The 18,680-nt window shown below is 36.9% G+C and overlaps 1 protein-coding gene across 1 annotated transcript in view; it reads right to left on the bottom strand.

The window, feature by feature from the left end:
- ANKRD31 (ankyrin repeat domain 31) overlaps positions 1–18,680 on the bottom strand; it is a gene marked incomplete at both ends in the record, with an annotated part of 151,367 nt that overhangs the window by 10,116 nt on the left and 122,571 nt on the right. Inside the window, 1 exon segment of the mRNA XM_080804333.1 lies at positions 6,953–7,093. Within this exon segment, the coding sequence (XP_080660459.1) occupies positions 6,953–7,093 (141 nt within the window).

Raw genomic sequence — 18,680 nt, 5'->3', positions numbered from 1 at the left:
ACAGAGAGAGAAATCACAAGTAGGCAGAGAGGCAGGCAGTGGTGGTGGGGGAAGCAGGCTCCCTGCTGAGCCGAGAGCCCAGTGCAGGGCTTGATCCCAGGCAGAAGCTTAACCCACTGAGCCACCCAGGCGCTCCATGAAGCAAGTTCTAAATAAATTTGCACTACCCCAAGAAGAAGAAAGAGGAAAGGATAATTGTTTTTGATCTCAGGAGGTGGCGGGGGGGGAAGGCAAACAAGCAAAAGAAAACTGTCGGTTTTCTTTTAGGTTCACTGTAACACAAAAACACATTTTGGCTAAAAAGTAAAATAATTCTCAAATATTTGAGAAGGTAGTATCAAAATGTAGTAACTGCCATGAAAGAGCTGATCCTGGGAAAATGATGATGGAAGTGAAGTTCATCTTCATACCACCTACCTCCTCCCAATCCCCATCCTAGAGCCCCCACTTCTCCACTTCCCGTGGGTACTCCATGCAGCTCCAGGCAAGAGAAGGGCAGTATGCCTTTCGTACTATTTATGTTTTCAGGATTCACACCTCTTGGATATTTGTATTTTAAAAGGACCCACATCTCAATGTGATATACTACATTAATGAAAGAAAGGACAAGAACCACATGATCCTCTCAACAGACGCAGAAAAAGCATTTGACAAAGTATGGCATCCTTTTTTAATTAAAACTCTTCACAGTGTAGGTATAGAGATAGATTATCATAGAAGCCCACAGTGACTATCATTCTCAGCAGGGAAAAACTGAGAACTTTTCTCCTAAGGTCAGGAACATGGCAGGGATGTCCAGTATCACCACTGCTGTTCCACATAGTACTAGAAGTCCTACCTCAGCAATCAGACAACAAAAAAGAAATAAAAGGCATCCTAATCAGCAAAGAAATCAAACTCACTCTTCACAGATGATATGATATTTTATGTGGAAAACCCAAAAGACTCCACCCCCAAATTGCTAGAACTCAGCAGGAATTCAGCAAATCAGTTGCATTTCTATATACTAACAATGAGAGAGAAAAAGAAATTAAGGAATTGATCCCACTTACAATTGCCCCAAAAGCTGTAAGATACCTAGGGATAAACCTAACCAAAGAGGAAATGCATCTATACTCTCAAAACTATAAAACACTCATGAAAGAAATTGAGAAAGACATAAAGAAATGGAAAATGTTCCATGCTCATGGAAAAACAAATATTGTTAAGAATGTCTATGCTACCTAGACAAATGCAATCCTTATGAAAATACCATCAACATTTTTCACAGAGTGGGAACAAACAGTCCTAAAATTTGTATGGAACGAGAAAAGACCCCAAATAGCTAGAGGAAAGTTGAAAAAGAAAACCAAAGGTGGTGGAGTCATTCCGGACTTCAAGCTGTATTACAAAGCTGTAATCATCAAGACAGTATGCTACTGGCACAAAAACAGACACACAGATACATGGAACAGAATAGAGAATCCAGAAATGGACCATCAACTCTATGATCAACTAATCTTCGATAAAGCAGGAAAGAATGTCCAATGGAAAAAAGACAGTCACTTCATTAAGTAGTGTAGGGAAAATAGGACAGTCACATGCAGAAGAATGAAACCTGAACGTTTTCTTACACCACACACAAAAATAGACTCAAAATGGATGAAAGACCTAAATGTGAGACAGAAATCTATCAAAATCCTAGAGGAGAACACAGGCAGCAATCTCTTCGACCTCAGCCATAGCAACTTCTTCCTAGAAACATGGTGAAAGGCACGGGAAACAAGGGCAAAAATGAACTACTGGGACTTCATCAAAATAAAAAGCTTTTTCACAGCAAGGGAAACAGTCGACAAAACCAAAAGACAACGACAGAATGGGAGAAGATATCTGCAAATGTCTTATCAGATAAAGGGCTAGTATCAAAGATCTATAAAGCACTTATCAAACTCAACACCCAAAGAACAAATAATCCAATCAAGAAATGGAAAGAAGACATGAACAGACATTTCTCCAAAGAAGACTTACAAATGCCCAACAGACACATGAAAAAATGCTCAACATCACTTGGCATCAGAGAAATGCAAATCAAAACCACAATGAAATACCACCTTGAGAATGGCTAAAATTAGCAAGTCAAGAAATGACAGATGTTGGTGAGGATGCAGAGAAACGGTATTCCTCTTTTTTTTTTTAAGATTTTATTCATTTATTTGACAGACAGAGATCACAAGTGGGCAGAGAGTCAGGCAGAGAGAGAGAGAGAGAGGGAAGAGGAAGCAGGCTCCCAGCTGAGCAGAGAGCCCGATGCGGGGCTAGATCCCAGGACCTTGAGATCATGACCCGAGCCGAAAGCAGAGGCTTTAACCCACCGAGCCACCCAGGCACCCCGAAACGGTATTCCTCTTACACTGTTGGTGGGAATGAAAAGTAGCCACTTTGGGAACAGTATAGAGATTCCTCAAAAAGTTAAAAATGGAACTACCCTATAACCCAGCAACTGCACCACTAGGGATTCACCCCAAAGATACAAATCCAAAGGTACACCTGCACCCCAATGTTTATAGCAGCAATGTCCACAATAGCCAAACTATGGAAAGAGCCCAGATGTCCACCGACAGATGAATGGATAAAGAAGATGTGGTATACAGATATACAATGGAATATTATGTAGCCATCAAAAATGAAACCTTGCCATTTGCAACAACATGGATGGAACTAGAAGATATTCTGCTAAGCAAAATAAGTCAATCAGAAAAAGACAAATATCATAAGATGTCACTAATACACATAATTTAAAAAACAAAACTGATGAATATAGGGGAAGAGAGGGAAAAAATGAATAAGACGAAATCAGAGAGGGAGACAAACCATAAGAGACTCTTAGTCATAGGAAACAGGGTTACTGGAGGGGAGGTGGGTGGGGGGATGGGGTAACGGGGTGATGGGCATTAAGGAGGGCATGTGATGTAATGAGCACTGGGTATTATATAAGACTGATGAATCCCTGACCTCTATCCCTGAAACTAACAATACATTATATGTTAATTAACTTAATTTAAACTAAAACAAACAAACAAACAAACAAAAAAGGCCACCCATCTCCTTTTTTGTGGTGTGGTGTGATCCTATACATCCACGTCTCCTGACTAGACGCCAGGCTCATAGGAAGTATAAGTTAAGATACCCTGGGGATGATTAGTTGACCAATGAGGATGGCTGGCTGTCGAGATCAACAATTTTCATCACTTTTTTAAAAAAGATTGATTGATTTTAGCGAGAAAGCACACGAGTGGGAGGAGGGGCAGAGGGAGAGGGAGACATACAGACTCCCCACTAAGCAGGGAGCCTGATTGGGGGCTTGATCCTGGCATCCTGAGATCAAGATTTGAGCCCACATCAAGAGTCAGACATATAACTAACTGAGCCACCCAGGTGCCCCAGTAATTTCCATCACATTCTATACTCCTACCTCAACCTTCGGTACCTTGATATTCCTAATCATGGGGGTAGGAGGTATTATTTTACAAAGTGTGTAGGGTGACGGGTAACCATACAGAAAAGTTAATACTAAATCCAAAGTAGTGAATTTATAAGGGTGGAAATTCAGAGAGTGAGTCATTTGAATGGGAAGTATGTTTGCACAAGAGAACTGTTAATGCTCGTTCAGTCACTGCCCAAAAAGGCAGTCTGTTTGTCGTTTGCAAAATCCAGTCCTGAGCATTCACAAAAATAAACTGTCATTGCTGTTCTTATTTTCATACCACAACTGTATCACAAAAAGGCATTTTTTTTTCCTGTGGAAGTAGACAATTTTTGCTGCAGAAGAATGAGACTTGGCATAAATTCATAAAGACAGCTAGGTAATACTGTATGTGCTCTTATGAGTTCAGGGCAACCTGTTTCCAATGAAAGGAATGTGGCTTCCCCTGTGTCATTGTTGTAAATGTAGAAAATAATGTTTTTTATTAAAAATAATTTATGATTAAAAATAATAATTAAGGAACCATAAGACCGGATTCTAGTCCTGGTTCTGGCATTTAACTGGCCTTGAGGCTAATCAAACCACCTAATCTCCTATAACTCTGGTTTTACATCCATAGATAAAGAAAAATAGTCGACTTTCTTACTTCACGAGGTTGTGAAAAAATATATGTAAAAGGCTTTATAAATCACACATGGCTATGCAAGTCCTAGAATCTCCACACTGGAAGGGTCTTTAGAGACAACTAGCACTACTACTTATTTTATATGTAAGAAAAATGAGGATCAGAAAGGTTAAGTGATTTGATCTAGATCGGGATTCTTACTCCAGGCTGCCTATTACAATTACCTGGAAAGCTTTTTAAAATATTACCACCTGGTCTTCAATTAAGACTATTAAGTCAGGGCACCTTGGTTAAGCCTCTGCCTCGTTCAGGTCATGATTTCAGGGTCCTGGGATTGAGCCCCGCATCGGGCTCTCTGCTCAGCAGGGAATCTGCTTTCCCCCCTCTCTCTGCCTGCCTCTCTGCCTACTTGTGATCTCTTTCTGTCAAATAAATAGATAAAATCTTAAAAAAAAAAATTAAGTCAGAAGGTATGGGGCTGTGGTCCACCAAGTGATTCTGATGTGTAGGCAGAATTGAAAACCATTCCTAGATCAAGTAACTTATCAACAGTGGAACCAGAAACTAGCTTGCCTCCCGTTTCCCATCCAGAAATCACTCCGCCACATCAGGATGATACCTAATAGCCACGAGGCTGCAGGAGTGAGAGGAATCCGTGATGCCCAGTGGGGAGTAAGCATCAGGATTCCCTGTATAGCAGTCCAGCTGCTTGGGTAGGAAGTATGAGTCATCTGTGTCTAATGGCTCTGTCATTCTGTCTGAGGCAGGATAAGACTTAGTTTTATGACATTACTTGCCTAACGACCAAATATTCCTGGACTCATAGCCACACCAGCAGTCTCAGAATCAATCAGTAGAAACGTTTACATTTACTAATGTAGCAAAAAACTCCTGTCATTGAGAAGTGACTATGAATTCAAGAGTTCCCTCAAGAAAAGAAGAGGTAGAGGTTTCTGTGGTAAGTTTTAAAAGAGGATTTTAAATATTGTGAAAACTCTCACCAGAGTAGTGTTTCTCAGTCTAGGGGATTTGTTAGAGGTACATGAATCCCTATGGTAATTCTTATTTTTATTTATTTATTTTTAAAGATTTTATTTATTTATTTGAGAGAGCGAGAATGAGAGAGAGAGCATGAGAGAGAGAGCATGAAGGCGGGGAGGGTCAGAGGGAGAAACAGACTCTCCCCTGAGCAGGGAGCCTGATGCAGGAATCTATCCTGGGACTCCAGGATCATGACCTAACTGAAGGCAGTTGCCCAACCAACTGAGCCACCCAGGTACCCCCTATGGTAATTTTTAAAACTGTTTAGGATAATAATAATAATAATAATAATAATAAAAAATCTAAGTCTACTTAGATTATCTGTGTGAATATCTTACACCCAAGAATCCTCCTAATTGTAGTGCCTGCATTTGCCTTTGGCTTCCCTATCACATAGGTGTTAAACCATATGACTAACTGACATGGCTGATGAGAAAAGACCAGAGGCAACGTGATAGATAAATGAGGCGTAAGTACAGAGTGAGGGCCAAATGATGTCACAGCCAGCTATTCAAAAGCAGAAAATGCAGTAGTTCCAATAAAGAAAAAGAGTGGGAGAAGTGAGTCATCACTGGCACACTAAGCAGAGGCATGATAAGCTCAAAAAAACTTAACTACAGAAACCAGTACCATATTCATGCTGTAGACTATTATAGCAAAATGATATAATCTATCACAAGTTTAAGAAACTTTTTAATAAAAAGGGATTTCCAAGGGTGAAATGTTAATTCCTAGCATGTACATCTGATTTATGAATTGTGGAAAGTACTGAGCAGGTGAAAAGCAGATGGTCTGGTGACTCCAGGGGTGGAAAATGAACAAGAAAAAAACCTTTAAGAAAAAAAAAAACAACCCAACGACTATAAAGTAGAGAAAATCTCAGATGTACTGATCTAAGTGAAGGAACTAAAACACAGTTTTGGAAGCACCTGCAACAAAGGTCTAGGATACCAGAAAACAGATTACGGAGGAGGAAGGAGAGGAGGTGCTAAGAGGAATGGTGAGCAGAGCTAAGTGAGACAAAAAAAGGAGAGAAGAAACTGCCTTTCATTACTCAGGCACTGAGGCTTACTGTAATGGACAGTGGAGGCTGAAGGGATTTGTAGTTCTGTTTAACAGTAATGGTGGATGTCTGAGGATTCACACTTTCCTCAGTGAATCATTGCAAGACTGTTCCCTTAAGTGTGGCTATGGACATCTGGAGATGGCTGATCATTGGACTTCAAGGGTGTCAGTCATTAATAGTCTTGAAATTGGTGGTTAAACTGCGTTTATAACTCAGAAGACAGAATTGTGGGGAAGACTACTAAGTCTAGGAAGTTGGAATGAAAAATATTTCTTTTGGGGGGGGGTTGGCAACTGATGGATAAAACTGTTCAAACAAAAGTACACCATAACTTGTGTTATTGTGTTTTAGGCTGCTTGCTCATTCCTTTGTCTTTAGGGGAAGTTATCCTTCATTGCATCAGAATACTAACATATAACTAAATGGTCAACACACCATAGGTCTCAAATTTTCTATGTGGAGTCACAAAGACCTGAAATCATTTGGGAGGATAAAAGGGGAAGATTGAGGGCATTTGAATTTCTGAGACTAGATGAGGAACAAAGAAGGAGAGCCTGTCAGCTGTCCAACTCTGTCCCTGGGGATTTCTGGCAAACAAGAGTTGTGGGAGAAAGCACATAGCATATTGTAGAAGGAACATGAGGACAAAAACTAGCTCGGAGAAATTCAGATTTCTTAAAAAATAGTTTTATCATAAAAATAATAGGTACCTTTCCATTTGAACATGAGGTTACAGATAAACTTAAGAATTACCCACCTTACTCCAAGCATAATTCCAAGTCACGTAACTGTCACCTCCTAGAAGATCCTTGAGCCAGGTGACTGGATTTTGATAAATCTGACCGTTTTCTGCCTTAATTTTACCACTCACTAAAACACTGGCTTTGTGGGTAGTCTCCTGAAATTCAAAATAAAACAAAAATTAAGAAGGAAAAATACCTGAAATATGTGAACTTCTGCTTTTGGTCATGATGAAGTAATAGAAACCAGACTTACCCTAACAAACAAAATACATACAACATATATGGAGCAATGGTTTACAACCAAACATCCACCAACAAAGTACAGTGATGCCTGAGAAGTGAGAAATTAATGAGGTGAGCCTTCCAAGTGTCCCAGCTCACTGCCTTGAGAGTTTCCAGGTCATGGTGCAAGGAGAGGGAATCCAGGCAAAGCCTATGGACTCCCTGAGTTGAGGAGACAGAGCAGAATCCACGGATGCAAAGTGCCTAGAGTTTCCAGGACAGAATACTGAAGAAGAGAGAAATACAAAGAGAACTCTGCAGATCTTCAGGGGGTCCTCTTTGAGCATTCACCTGAGTAGTGGTTGGCCATATTTGAGGGCAAATTACCCAGGGCTGGGAAAAGAACCACCGGAGAATAGTAGAAGTAATGACACCTGGCATTCTTGAAGGTCAGAAATAGTACCTGTTCCCAAGAGCAAGACTAGAAAACTTCAAAACTGGTGGGTCATTGGTTGGATACACAGAATAGCCTTACCTTGGGAGTGGGAAATAATTAGCCCTAGATTGAACACATGCTCCAATCCTGCTTACCAAATCTTAAAAGCAAGACCCACAAGGATCAAATTATTTCCAAGGAACTTAACTGTATCTTAGAACAAATCTACAAAATATTTATAAGAATACAAAAATATCCAGCATCCAACCAGATAGATTTCACAATGTGTGGGATTCAATAAAAAGTTAATAGGCCTGGAAAGAAGTAGGAAAATACAACCCAGACAGAAGAGATAGAGCAATGAACTGAAAATGGCTGAGAACTGGTAAGAATGTTAGCATTAGCAGATAAAGACATAAAGTAGTTATTACAATCATATTCCACATGTTCAAAAGTTATGTGGAGACATGGAAACTATTTTTAGAAAGACCAAAATCAAAATTCTAGAGATGAAAATTACAATGTATGAGATGAAGAATACACTGGATAGGATTAATTAGAGATTAGACATTTCGATCAAAAAGATTAGTAAATTCAAAGACAAAGCAGTAAGTACTGCATAAAAATGAAACACAGAGAAAAGAGAATTTTAAAAAATGAACAGATCATCAGTGAATTGGTGAAATGATTTCAAGCAATCCAATACGTGTGTAATAAGAGGTTCAAAAAGGAAAGAAGGGAAGAAAAAACATTTGAAGAAATAATGGCTTAAATTTTTCCACATCTGAGATTCAAATGTGGAACCCAGAGATTCAAGAAATTTAATAATCCCTAAGCATAAGAAACATGAAAAAACATCAGCTAATGCTCCTCATAATCAAAAGTGTTTAAAACCAGATAAAATCTTAAAAGCAGCCAGAAGGAGAAAAAAAAAAGATTCATTACTTACAGAGGAACGAAGTTAAGAACAACAGTGTATTTAAACAATGCAAGCAAGTAAACAGTAGAGCAACATCTTTAAATTACTCAAAGGAAAAAACTCTTTCAACATGGAAGTCTATTGGGGCATCTGGGTGGCTCAGTGGGTTAAGCCTCTGCCTTCAGCTCAGGTCATGATCTCAGAGTCCTGGGATCGAGCCCTGGATCCGGCTCTCTGCTCAGCAGGGAGGCTGCTTCCCCCTCTCTGCCTGCCTCTGCCTACTTGTGATCTCTCTCTGTCAAATAAATAAATAAAATCTTAAAAAAACAACAACATAGAGTCTATTATCTAGCAAAAATATCTTTCAAAAATGAAGGTGAAATAAACTTTTTTTCAGACATCCAAAAGTCAAAGGAGTCATTATCAACAGAAGACCTTCAATACATAAAATGTTAAAGACAGTCCTCCAGGCAGAAGAAAAATGACAGCAATTGGCAATCAGGATCTACATAAAGGAAACAAGAGCAGAAATAGTAACTACATGAGAAAAATATTTTCCTATTATTTAAATCTACTTAAAAGATAACTGACTGCTTAAACAAAAATAATAATCAAGTGTGGAATTTATAACATTAGATAAAAGTAAAATATATGATAACACAAAGGTCAGGAGTAGAGAAATGGAAGCATTCTAGTTTGAGGTTCTTACAGTATACATGATGTGGTACAATAATACTTACAGGTAGACTGGGAGAAGTTAAAAATATGTACTATAAACTCTAAAGCCAAAACGGAAGTAAAAAGAATTGTAGCTAATAAACCAACAAAGGAAATAAAGCATAAAAAATGAAAAAGGGAACAAAGAAGAAATGAGAGAAAAAGAAAACAGATGCCAGGTGACAGATTTAAACGTAACTATATCAAAAGTCTCACTGAACGTAATATTCTTTTTAAAAAGAAATTTATTTGAGGGGCACCTGGGTGGCTCAGTGGGTTAAAGCCTCTGCCTTCGGCTCCGTTCATGATCCAGGGGTCCTGGGATCGAGCCCCGAGTCGGGCTCTCTGCTCAGTGGGGAGCCTGCTTCCTCCTCGCTCTCTCTCTGCCTGCCTCTCTGCCTACTTGTGATCTCTGTCAAATAAATAAATAAAATCTTAAAAAAAAAAAAGAAATTTGAGAGAGAGAGAGAGAGCATGAGAGCACATGAGTGGGGGGAGGGGCAGAAAGAGAAGCAGGCCTCCCTGCTGAGCAGGGACTTGATTCCAGGACCCTGAAATCATGATCTGAGCTAAAGTCAGATGCTTAACTGAATAAGCCACCCAGGCACCCCTGAATGTAAATATTCTAGAATCAACTTCTGGAATGACAATGTGAGGATCCAGTCCCAGGTGAAAAGTATTTTTAAAAATTGTTTAAATCTGAAAATGGTCATAAATGCATGCAGCAAATAAAGAGCCCTCTATTCAGTAAAATCTATGACAATTACATGGGGGGAAAAAAAGGTGAGTCTGTGTATGTGAGCTAAGATTGCCTTCTTCCTCTCCCTTGCCAGCTCAGTGAGATGCAGATTCCACTCCAAACTGTGCAGCCAAGAACACAGGGCTCCCTCTCCCAATAGCCTCCAACTACAGGGCTACCTTCTTGTTGGGGCAAGGATATCAGAATTCTCATCTTGCCCTCAGCTATCTCTTGCTAAGGCTAAGTTGTGAGTGAATGCAGCCAAGAGGTGGGGAATCCCTTCCGCTTAGCCTGTACTGGTGGGACAGAGGCTCCACCTTTGGCATGGTGGCACTGAGATTAGTAGGACCCTGATCACCCCTGCCTGGCTTGTAAGGTAGTGGTTTAATGTCAGGAGAGACAAGCTGTAAAGGCATGAGGCTAATGTACCCACCTTGGCTAAATCCTCAGTTCCTAAAGCCAGGGTGTCATTCATAGAAAAGTTGTTATGTTCCCACCCCAGATCCAGACCTATGGCACGGAGATTTTTGTCTGGGAAAAGAAGCAAGCCTAAAACAGATGGTTCCTAATCTCCTCCAAAGGAAATGACTTCATTTACAACAGAACATGGAGAAGTTCAAGCTCAAGGGCACTTTAAAGGCAGTATAGGTAGTGGTAAAAAGCAGTTGAAAGTAAATCGGTAGAGTCACTGGGGATACAGGCTGAATTGCAGGCTGGCTGGCTAGTTTTTAGAAGAGAACTGGGAAAATAAATAGTAAGGAAGAGCATTCCTAGAGTCAGAATAAAACTCAAACACTGACTTCATAAACTATCCCTTTAAAGGAGCATACAATTGATTAGATTAGTCTATACAGCAATTTATGCTCTAGGTCATCACTGAAAACAATATAATAATTAATCACCAATAACTGGAGCTTAACGGCTAGGTATGCACAGGGAAAGAGAGAGTCAAAGAGAGTCCTGTCAAGGTCTCAGTCCATGTGGTATAGTATCAAAAGTTTAACACTACAGTAAAGAAAAATAACCTCCACTAAAACAATCTAGCCAGTAGCTAAATAAGGAGGCAAATAACAATAACAAGCCTAAGAGAAGGTGGGAGCCAGTACACAGAGTTGCTACATCTTTCAAACTATCTATAATGTCCAGTCCAACCAAAAATTGACACATATGGAAAAACAGTAAAGTATGACACATACACCAAAACAAATAAAGCAACAGAAAATATCCATGAGAATGACTGAATGTTGGATTTAACAAAGACTTCTAATCAGTCATTATAAAAATGTTAACAGAATGAAAGAAACCATAATCTAAAAAGTACAGGAAGGTATGATGACAACAGTATAACAAATAGAGAATATCAATAAAGGGACAGAAGTTATAAAAAAGAACCAGAAAGAAGTTATGGACTTGAAAAGTACAATAATTGAAATGAAAAATTTACTAGAGGGGTTCAACAGATTCATGATTTCAGAAGAAAGAATTAATAAACCTGAAGAGATCAATAGAGAGTATGAAGGCTGAATAAAACAAAGAAAAAAGGATGAAAAAAAAGGAAAAAGCCTCAAAGAAATGTGGGACACCATTAAAAACATTAACATATGCATAATGGGAGTACTAAAAGGAAAAGAGGGAGGAAAAGGAACAGAAAACATACTTGAAAAAATAATGGCTGAAACTTCCCAAATTTACTGAAAAACATTTATCTGTGTTCTCAGAAGTAGGCTCAGTGGCTTCCAATTAGGATAAACATGAAAAAATTCATAAATAGAGACATGCTGAAAGTCAAAGACAATGAGAAAATATTAAAAGGAACAAGAGAAAAATGACTCTTCACTTACAAGGTAACCCCAAGAAGATTACCAGCTGTCTTCTTATTGGAAAAAAATGGAGGCCAGAAGCAGTGGAATAATATATTCAAAGCATATAAAGAAAAAAGTGTCAACCAAGAATCCTATATCTAGCAAAGCTATCTTTCCCAAAAATAAAATTAAATAAAAACATTCCCAGGTAAACAAAAACGGAGAGAATTTGTTGCTAGTGTACCTGCTAAGAAATACCAGAGGAAGTTTTTCACACTGAAAGCAAATGACCCCAAATCCACATGAGAAAACAAATAGCATCAATAAAGGTAATTACACATTATAAAAGACAATCTGGACAAATATTTCTTCTCCTTTCTTCTCTTCACTGATTTAAAAAATAATTATATAAGACAATAGGTATATAATATACGTATTTGGAAATAGCAAAAAGGAGATGAGTGGGAGCAAAGTTTTCTTTTGCTAAGGGAATGATACCAGATGGTAACTCAAATACACAGGAACAAATGAAGAGAATCGGAAAGGATAAATAAGATTAATATAACAAAATCTATAAACATACGCTTACTTATTTCTCTTTACAAATCACAAAATTTTATAAAGTCATAATTATAACAATGAATTGTTGCATTTATAACATTTATATATATAATATATATTATAATAATATTACAAAAAGTGGTAAAGAGGGATAGAGCTATGTAGGAATTACAGTTCTTTGTCTCACTAGAATTAGGTTAGTATAAATTTGAAGTTGATTCTGATAAATGAAGATGTCCTAGGGTAAGCACTATGGAAATACCTTGAAAAATACAGTGAAAAAAAGTCACTATGGGGCACCTGGGTGGCTCAGTGGGTTAGGCCTCTGCCTTCGGCTCAGGTCATGAGCCTGCCTGCCTCTCTCTCTGCCTGCCTCTCTGCTTACTTTTGATCTCTCTCTTTAAAAAAAAAAAATTAAATTAAAAAAATAAAAGTCACTAAAGAAACTAAAATGCTACAATGTAAAATATTCATTTAATGCAAAAGAAAGTAAAAAAGTAGTACAGAGGAACAAAAAAGACATGAGACATATTGAAAATAAAAAGTAAAACAGCAGACATAAATCCAATAATATTAATAACATTAATTGAATGAGAGTGGATTAAGAAACTTACCCAAAAGGCAATGGTTGTCAGACTAAGTTAAAAAAACAAGATCCAATTTAGCAATTTGTGAATACACAAAACAGACTAAATTCAACGAGAAAAGTAAATTGAACATGAAAGGATGGAGAAAGATATATCATGGAAATAGCAACCTCAAAAAAACACAAAAAACAAAAAACAAAAAAGCCCCAAAACCAAACCAGAGCAGCTATACTAGTATCACACAAAATAGATTTTAGAACAAAAAATGTTACTAGAGGGGCACTTGGGTGGCTCAGTGGGTTAAGCCTCTGCCTTCAGCTCAGGTCACGATCTCAGGGTCCTGGGATTGAGCCCTGCATTGGGCTCTCTGCTCAGCAGGGAGCCTGTTTCTCCCCCACCCTGACTGCCTCTCTGCCCACTTGTGGTCTCTGTCAAATAAATAAATAAAATCTTTAAAAAAAAGTTACTAGAGACAATAAGGGACATTTTGTAATGAGGAGAGGGCTGATGCATCAGGAAGATATTATAATTATAAACACACATGCACCTAATGAAAGAGCACTGACACACATGAAGCAAAAATTAACAGAAATGAAGGGTAAAAAAGACAACTCAAAAAAAAAAAAAAAGACAACTCAACAGTAACAGAACTCCACTTTGTTTTCTATTAACAACACAACTCCACTTTTGGTAACGTCTAGAACAAACAGCAGAAGATCAGTGAGGAAAGAGATAACTTGAGCAACACTATAAACCAACTAGACCCAACAGGCATCTATAAAAAACTTCTCCTAACAACAGAAGAATATTCTTCCCATGTGCTCATGAAGTTTTTTTAAGATGGCCTATCAGCTAGTTAAGCCATAAATAAATCTCAGAAAATTTAAAAGGACTGAAATAACACTGAGTATATTCTCTAAATGCAACAGAATGAAATTAGAAATTAATAATAAATAATTATTAATTGATTAATATTTAATTAATTATTAATTTTATTATTAATAAATTAATACTAAAAATAATAAAAAAGGAACACTCCACAGTTATGTGGAAATCAAACCACATACTCCTAAATTAATGGGTTAAAGAGGTAATCAAAAGGCAACTTAGAAAATACTTTGAGATGAATGAAAATGAAGATACAACCTACCAAGAACTATGGGATGTAGCAAAAGCAGTGGGTTAAAGGGAAATTTATAGCTGTAAATGCCTATATCAAAAAAGAAGAAAAATCTCAAATCATTAACCCAAACTTACACTGATGACACTGGAAAAAGAAGAGCAAACTAAACCAAAGTAAGCAGAAAGGACAAAATAAGTATTAGAGTGGAAATAAATAAAGGAGTCAATAGAAAAACAATAGATAAAATCAGTAAAATCAGAAGTGATTTCCTTGAAAATATTAACAAATCTGACAAAGCTTTAGCTAGACTGACCAAGAAAAATAAATGAAGAGACTGAAATTACTGAGGTCAATAATGAAAGTGGGTACACTGCTATTGAACCTAGTGAAATAAAAAGGATTACAAGAGAAAGTATCAAGAATTCTATGCCAATAAATAAGACAAAATAGACAAATTTCTAGAAAGATAAAAACTATCAAAAATGATTCAAGAAGAAATAATTTGGAAAAAAAAAACGGTAAGTAAAGAGATTAAATTAACACTAAAAAACTACCTACAAAAAAAATAAAATAAAATAAATCCCAGGTACAGATGGCTTCATTGATGATTATTATCAAATATTTAAAGAAGACTTAAAACCAATATTTTTTATTACCAATATTGCAAAAGATAGAAAAATAGAAACACTTTGGTAAGATGAGTATTACCTTAATATGAAACCAGACAAATACAAGAAAACTACAGACCAATATCTTCAATAATATGGATGCAAAAATCCTCAACAACCTACTAGAAAACCACATCCAGCAACATATAAAAAGAATTATATACCATGACCAAGTATGCTTCGTCTGCTTTTCCAGGAATGTAAGGTTGGTTTAATATCCAAAGATCAAATAGTATTATACACTGTATCAACAGACTACAAACCAAAATCCACATGATCATCTCAACAGATGTAGAAAGAACATTTGACAAAATCTAATACCCTTCATGATAAAAAAACATTCAAGAAACTAGGAAAAGAAAGAACTTGCTTGGCCTGATAGAGAGCATTTATGAGAAAACCTATAGTTAACATTATATTTAACAGCGAAAGACTAAATTTTTTTTAAGAAACACAGTCTTAGGTAAAAAAAAAATAGAAGTTTGAACACATTATTTTATTTCAACACTGTACTGGAGGTTTTAGCCAGTGAAGCCAGACAAAAAAGAAATAAAAAAGGATTCACAATGGAAAGAAAGAAGTAAAACTATCTTTATTTATAGACGACATATTCATCTATATAGAGAATCCAATGAAATCTTCAAAAATTTACAGGATGAAGTAAGTTTAGCAAGGTTGTATGATAACATCTCAATATACAAAAAAAACCTGTACTTCTACCTATGAGCAATAAATTGAAACTTTAAAAATGTCATATATAATACCATCAAAAACATGAAATGCTTAGAGATAAATCTGATAAAAGTTGTGAAAGACCTGTATATTGACTCCTACAACTGCTGGGAAAAAAAGAGAAGACCTAAATTAACAAGAGCTATTTCATGTTTGTGGTTTAGACAACTTAAAATTGCTAAAATGTCATTTGTCTCAAAATTACAGATTCAACTCAATACCATTAAAAACAATAGCACCGCCTTTAAAAAAAAAAAAGAAAGAAACTGAGAAACTCACTCCAAAGTTCATATGGGATTGCAAATGACCTAGAATAACCAAAACACTGTAGAAAAGGGAGAACAAAATTGAAGGACTAACACTACCTGATTTTTTTAAAAAGATTTTTTAATTTATTTGAGAGAGTGAGTACACATGCATGAGTGAGGAGAGGGCCAGAGAAGGGAGAGGGATAAGTCAACTCCATGCTGAGTGTGGAACCTGACGTGGGGTTCAATCTCACAACTCTGAGATCATGACCTGAGCTGAAACCAAGAGTCAACTTGCTTAACCAACTGAGACACCCAGGTACCCCAACCCTACTGTGTAGTAACTGTATAATCAGTGTTACTGATTCTAACACTTATTATAGAGCTACACAATCAAGATGGCATTCACAGTAAGACAGACAAACAGATAAGTTAAACAGAATAGGGAATCCAGAAATAGGCACATATATGGAACAAATGATTTTCTACAAGAGTGCAAAGACAATTTAACAAAGGGTAATTTTTTCAACACATGTTGCTGGAAGAATTGAATATCCAAATTCAAAAATATGAATGGGGATCCTACTTTGTACCACATACAAAAATTAATGGATCATAAACCCAAATTCTAGGAGAAAATCTTTGTGACCTTGGGTTAGACAAGAAACTCTTAGATATGCTATTAAAAATATAATCAGTGAAAGAAAAGAGCAAATTGCTAAGTTGGACTACATCAAAATTTTAAACTTCTGTTCTTTATAAGACAATTTTAAGAGAATGAAAAGACAAGCCATAGACTAAGAGAAGATATGTGCAAAGCATGTTTGATAAAAAGACTTATATCCAAAATATATCAAAACAAATTTAAAATGAAATAAGAGAACAGGCAACTAATTAAAAAATGGGCAAATATTTGAAAAGAAGCTTCACCAAAGAATAAATATGGGTGACAAATAGGACATGAAAAGATGCTCAACATAATTAATCATTATGCAAATTAAAACCATAATGATAAACTGTTATACATATATACATTTTACATACATATATCTACATTACATGTTAGTATGGCTAAAATTAACAGATTGATCATACTAAGTGTTAGCTAAGAAGGAATGTGGAGGAACTAGAATAGTCACACACAGCTGATGGGAATGTAAAATGTTACAAACAACTTTGACAGTTTCTTAAAAAGTTAAATGTATACTTACATATTTAATCCAGCCACTCCACTCCTAGGTATTTACCCAAGAAAAGCAAAAGCCTATGCCATACCAGAATTTGTACAGCAGTGTTCAAAGTAGCTTTATTTGTGATAGTCAGCAACTGGAAACAACCTAAATGTCTATCACAGATAAAATGAAAAACTGTAGTTTGTTCTACATACTACACAACAATAAAAAAGGAATTAACTACTTATGCATGCTCTAATGGCAATGATTCTCAAATAATTATGTTCGGAAAAAGAAGCCAGATAAAAATGAATACATATGGTGTAACACCATTTTTACAGGATTCTCAGACATGCAAGGTAAAGTAGAGGGATAAAAAGCACAACAATAATTGTCTAGAGCTCAGCATGGGAAGAAAGGGGTATGAAGGAGGCATACAAAAGGGCAAAAAGATACTTTTGGGGGTGATGGATTTGTTCATTACCTTGTTTGTGGTCATGATTTCATAGGTGTATACATGTGTCAAAATATATCAAATTGCATAATTTAAATACATGTAGTGTATGTTAATCATATCTCAGTAAAGTTGTTAATAAATAGCTGAAATATGAAAAGTTATATTGAAATTTTATTACAGCTGTCAAAATTTGAGTTAACATAACTAATTTACTAACTAAAATCTGAGTTGCTTTGGCTAATCTGAAGTAGGTACTACTTAGCAATAAATTCATTGACAGACAAGCACACAGAACATCAAGGGACCTGAGATCAAGCTACTAACTTGGTCTTTACACTATAGTTTGGAATTTTAAAATTATTATTTTTTTTTGCTCTTAACTTAAAGGTGAAGTCTATCAGGAAAAGCCTAACCAGAAATGGAAGGACAGGAAACAGTGGTCATTCAGATTAAATTCCAGTTACCCAGGACTGATTTCTGTTCAACTGGTGGTCCCTGAGCAAAGAAGCATTCGAGGACTCTTGCAATCACTGCCACTCTGAATTCCTCTTTCAAAAAGTGAATGTGCGCAAAGGAGAGAGGAAGTCTCTTTTGTAGCATTTCTAGTAGAAAAATTTCTTTCCTTTTCTATTTTTATGCATTGTGTGATATTGTTTTAATTGAGTCAGATTTATCCAAACTCCAAGTTACTTCTTGTTCCTAAACTGAGCTCCTGTGGAAGAAGAATTTATACCTATTCCTTATCAGGGGAAGCTTTAGCAGTATACAGTAATTCCCTAAACTCTGGAACCAAAGATAGCTCCAATTTGTTATGGCTATGTTGTTCTTAAATCCTTCCTGAGGCAATATAATTGACTAATTCTGTCTTTAGAGCCCAAAGGTGCTGTGACCAAAATGTATAGAGCAATCCTAAAAGCACGATTTCACTAAGAACACAATGTTACACCCTTTCATTCAAGAAGCCCAGCCAAACCCTATTTCTCTAATTAGAGCTAAAGGCCTACACTTTTTTTTTTTTTTTAAGATTTTATTTATTTGGCAAAGAGAGATCACAAGTAGTCAGAGAGACAGGCAGAGAGAGAGAGAGAGGATGAAGCAGGCTCCCTGCCGAGCAGAGAGCCCAATGCGGGACTGGATCCTAGGACCCTGAGATCATGACCCGAGCCGAAGGCAGAGGCTTAACCCACTGAGCCACCCACGAGCTCCACTTTTTGACAGCAACCTTTATTAACTTATTTATAAAATTACTTGATTTTAGGGCGCCTGGGTGGTGCAGTCATTGGGCATCTGCCTTTGGCTTGGGTCACGATCCCAGGGTCCTGGGATTGAGCCCTGCGTCAGGCTCCCTGCTCGGTGCGG

This window comes from Martes martes, assembly GCF_963455335.1.
Source record: "Martes martes genome assembly, chromosome: 5".
Lineage (NCBI taxonomy): Eukaryota > Metazoa > Chordata > Mammalia > Carnivora > Mustelidae > Martes > Martes martes.
The sequence above is the reverse complement of the archived record's forward strand: the minus strand, read 5'-3'. Positions and strand labels throughout refer to the sequence as shown.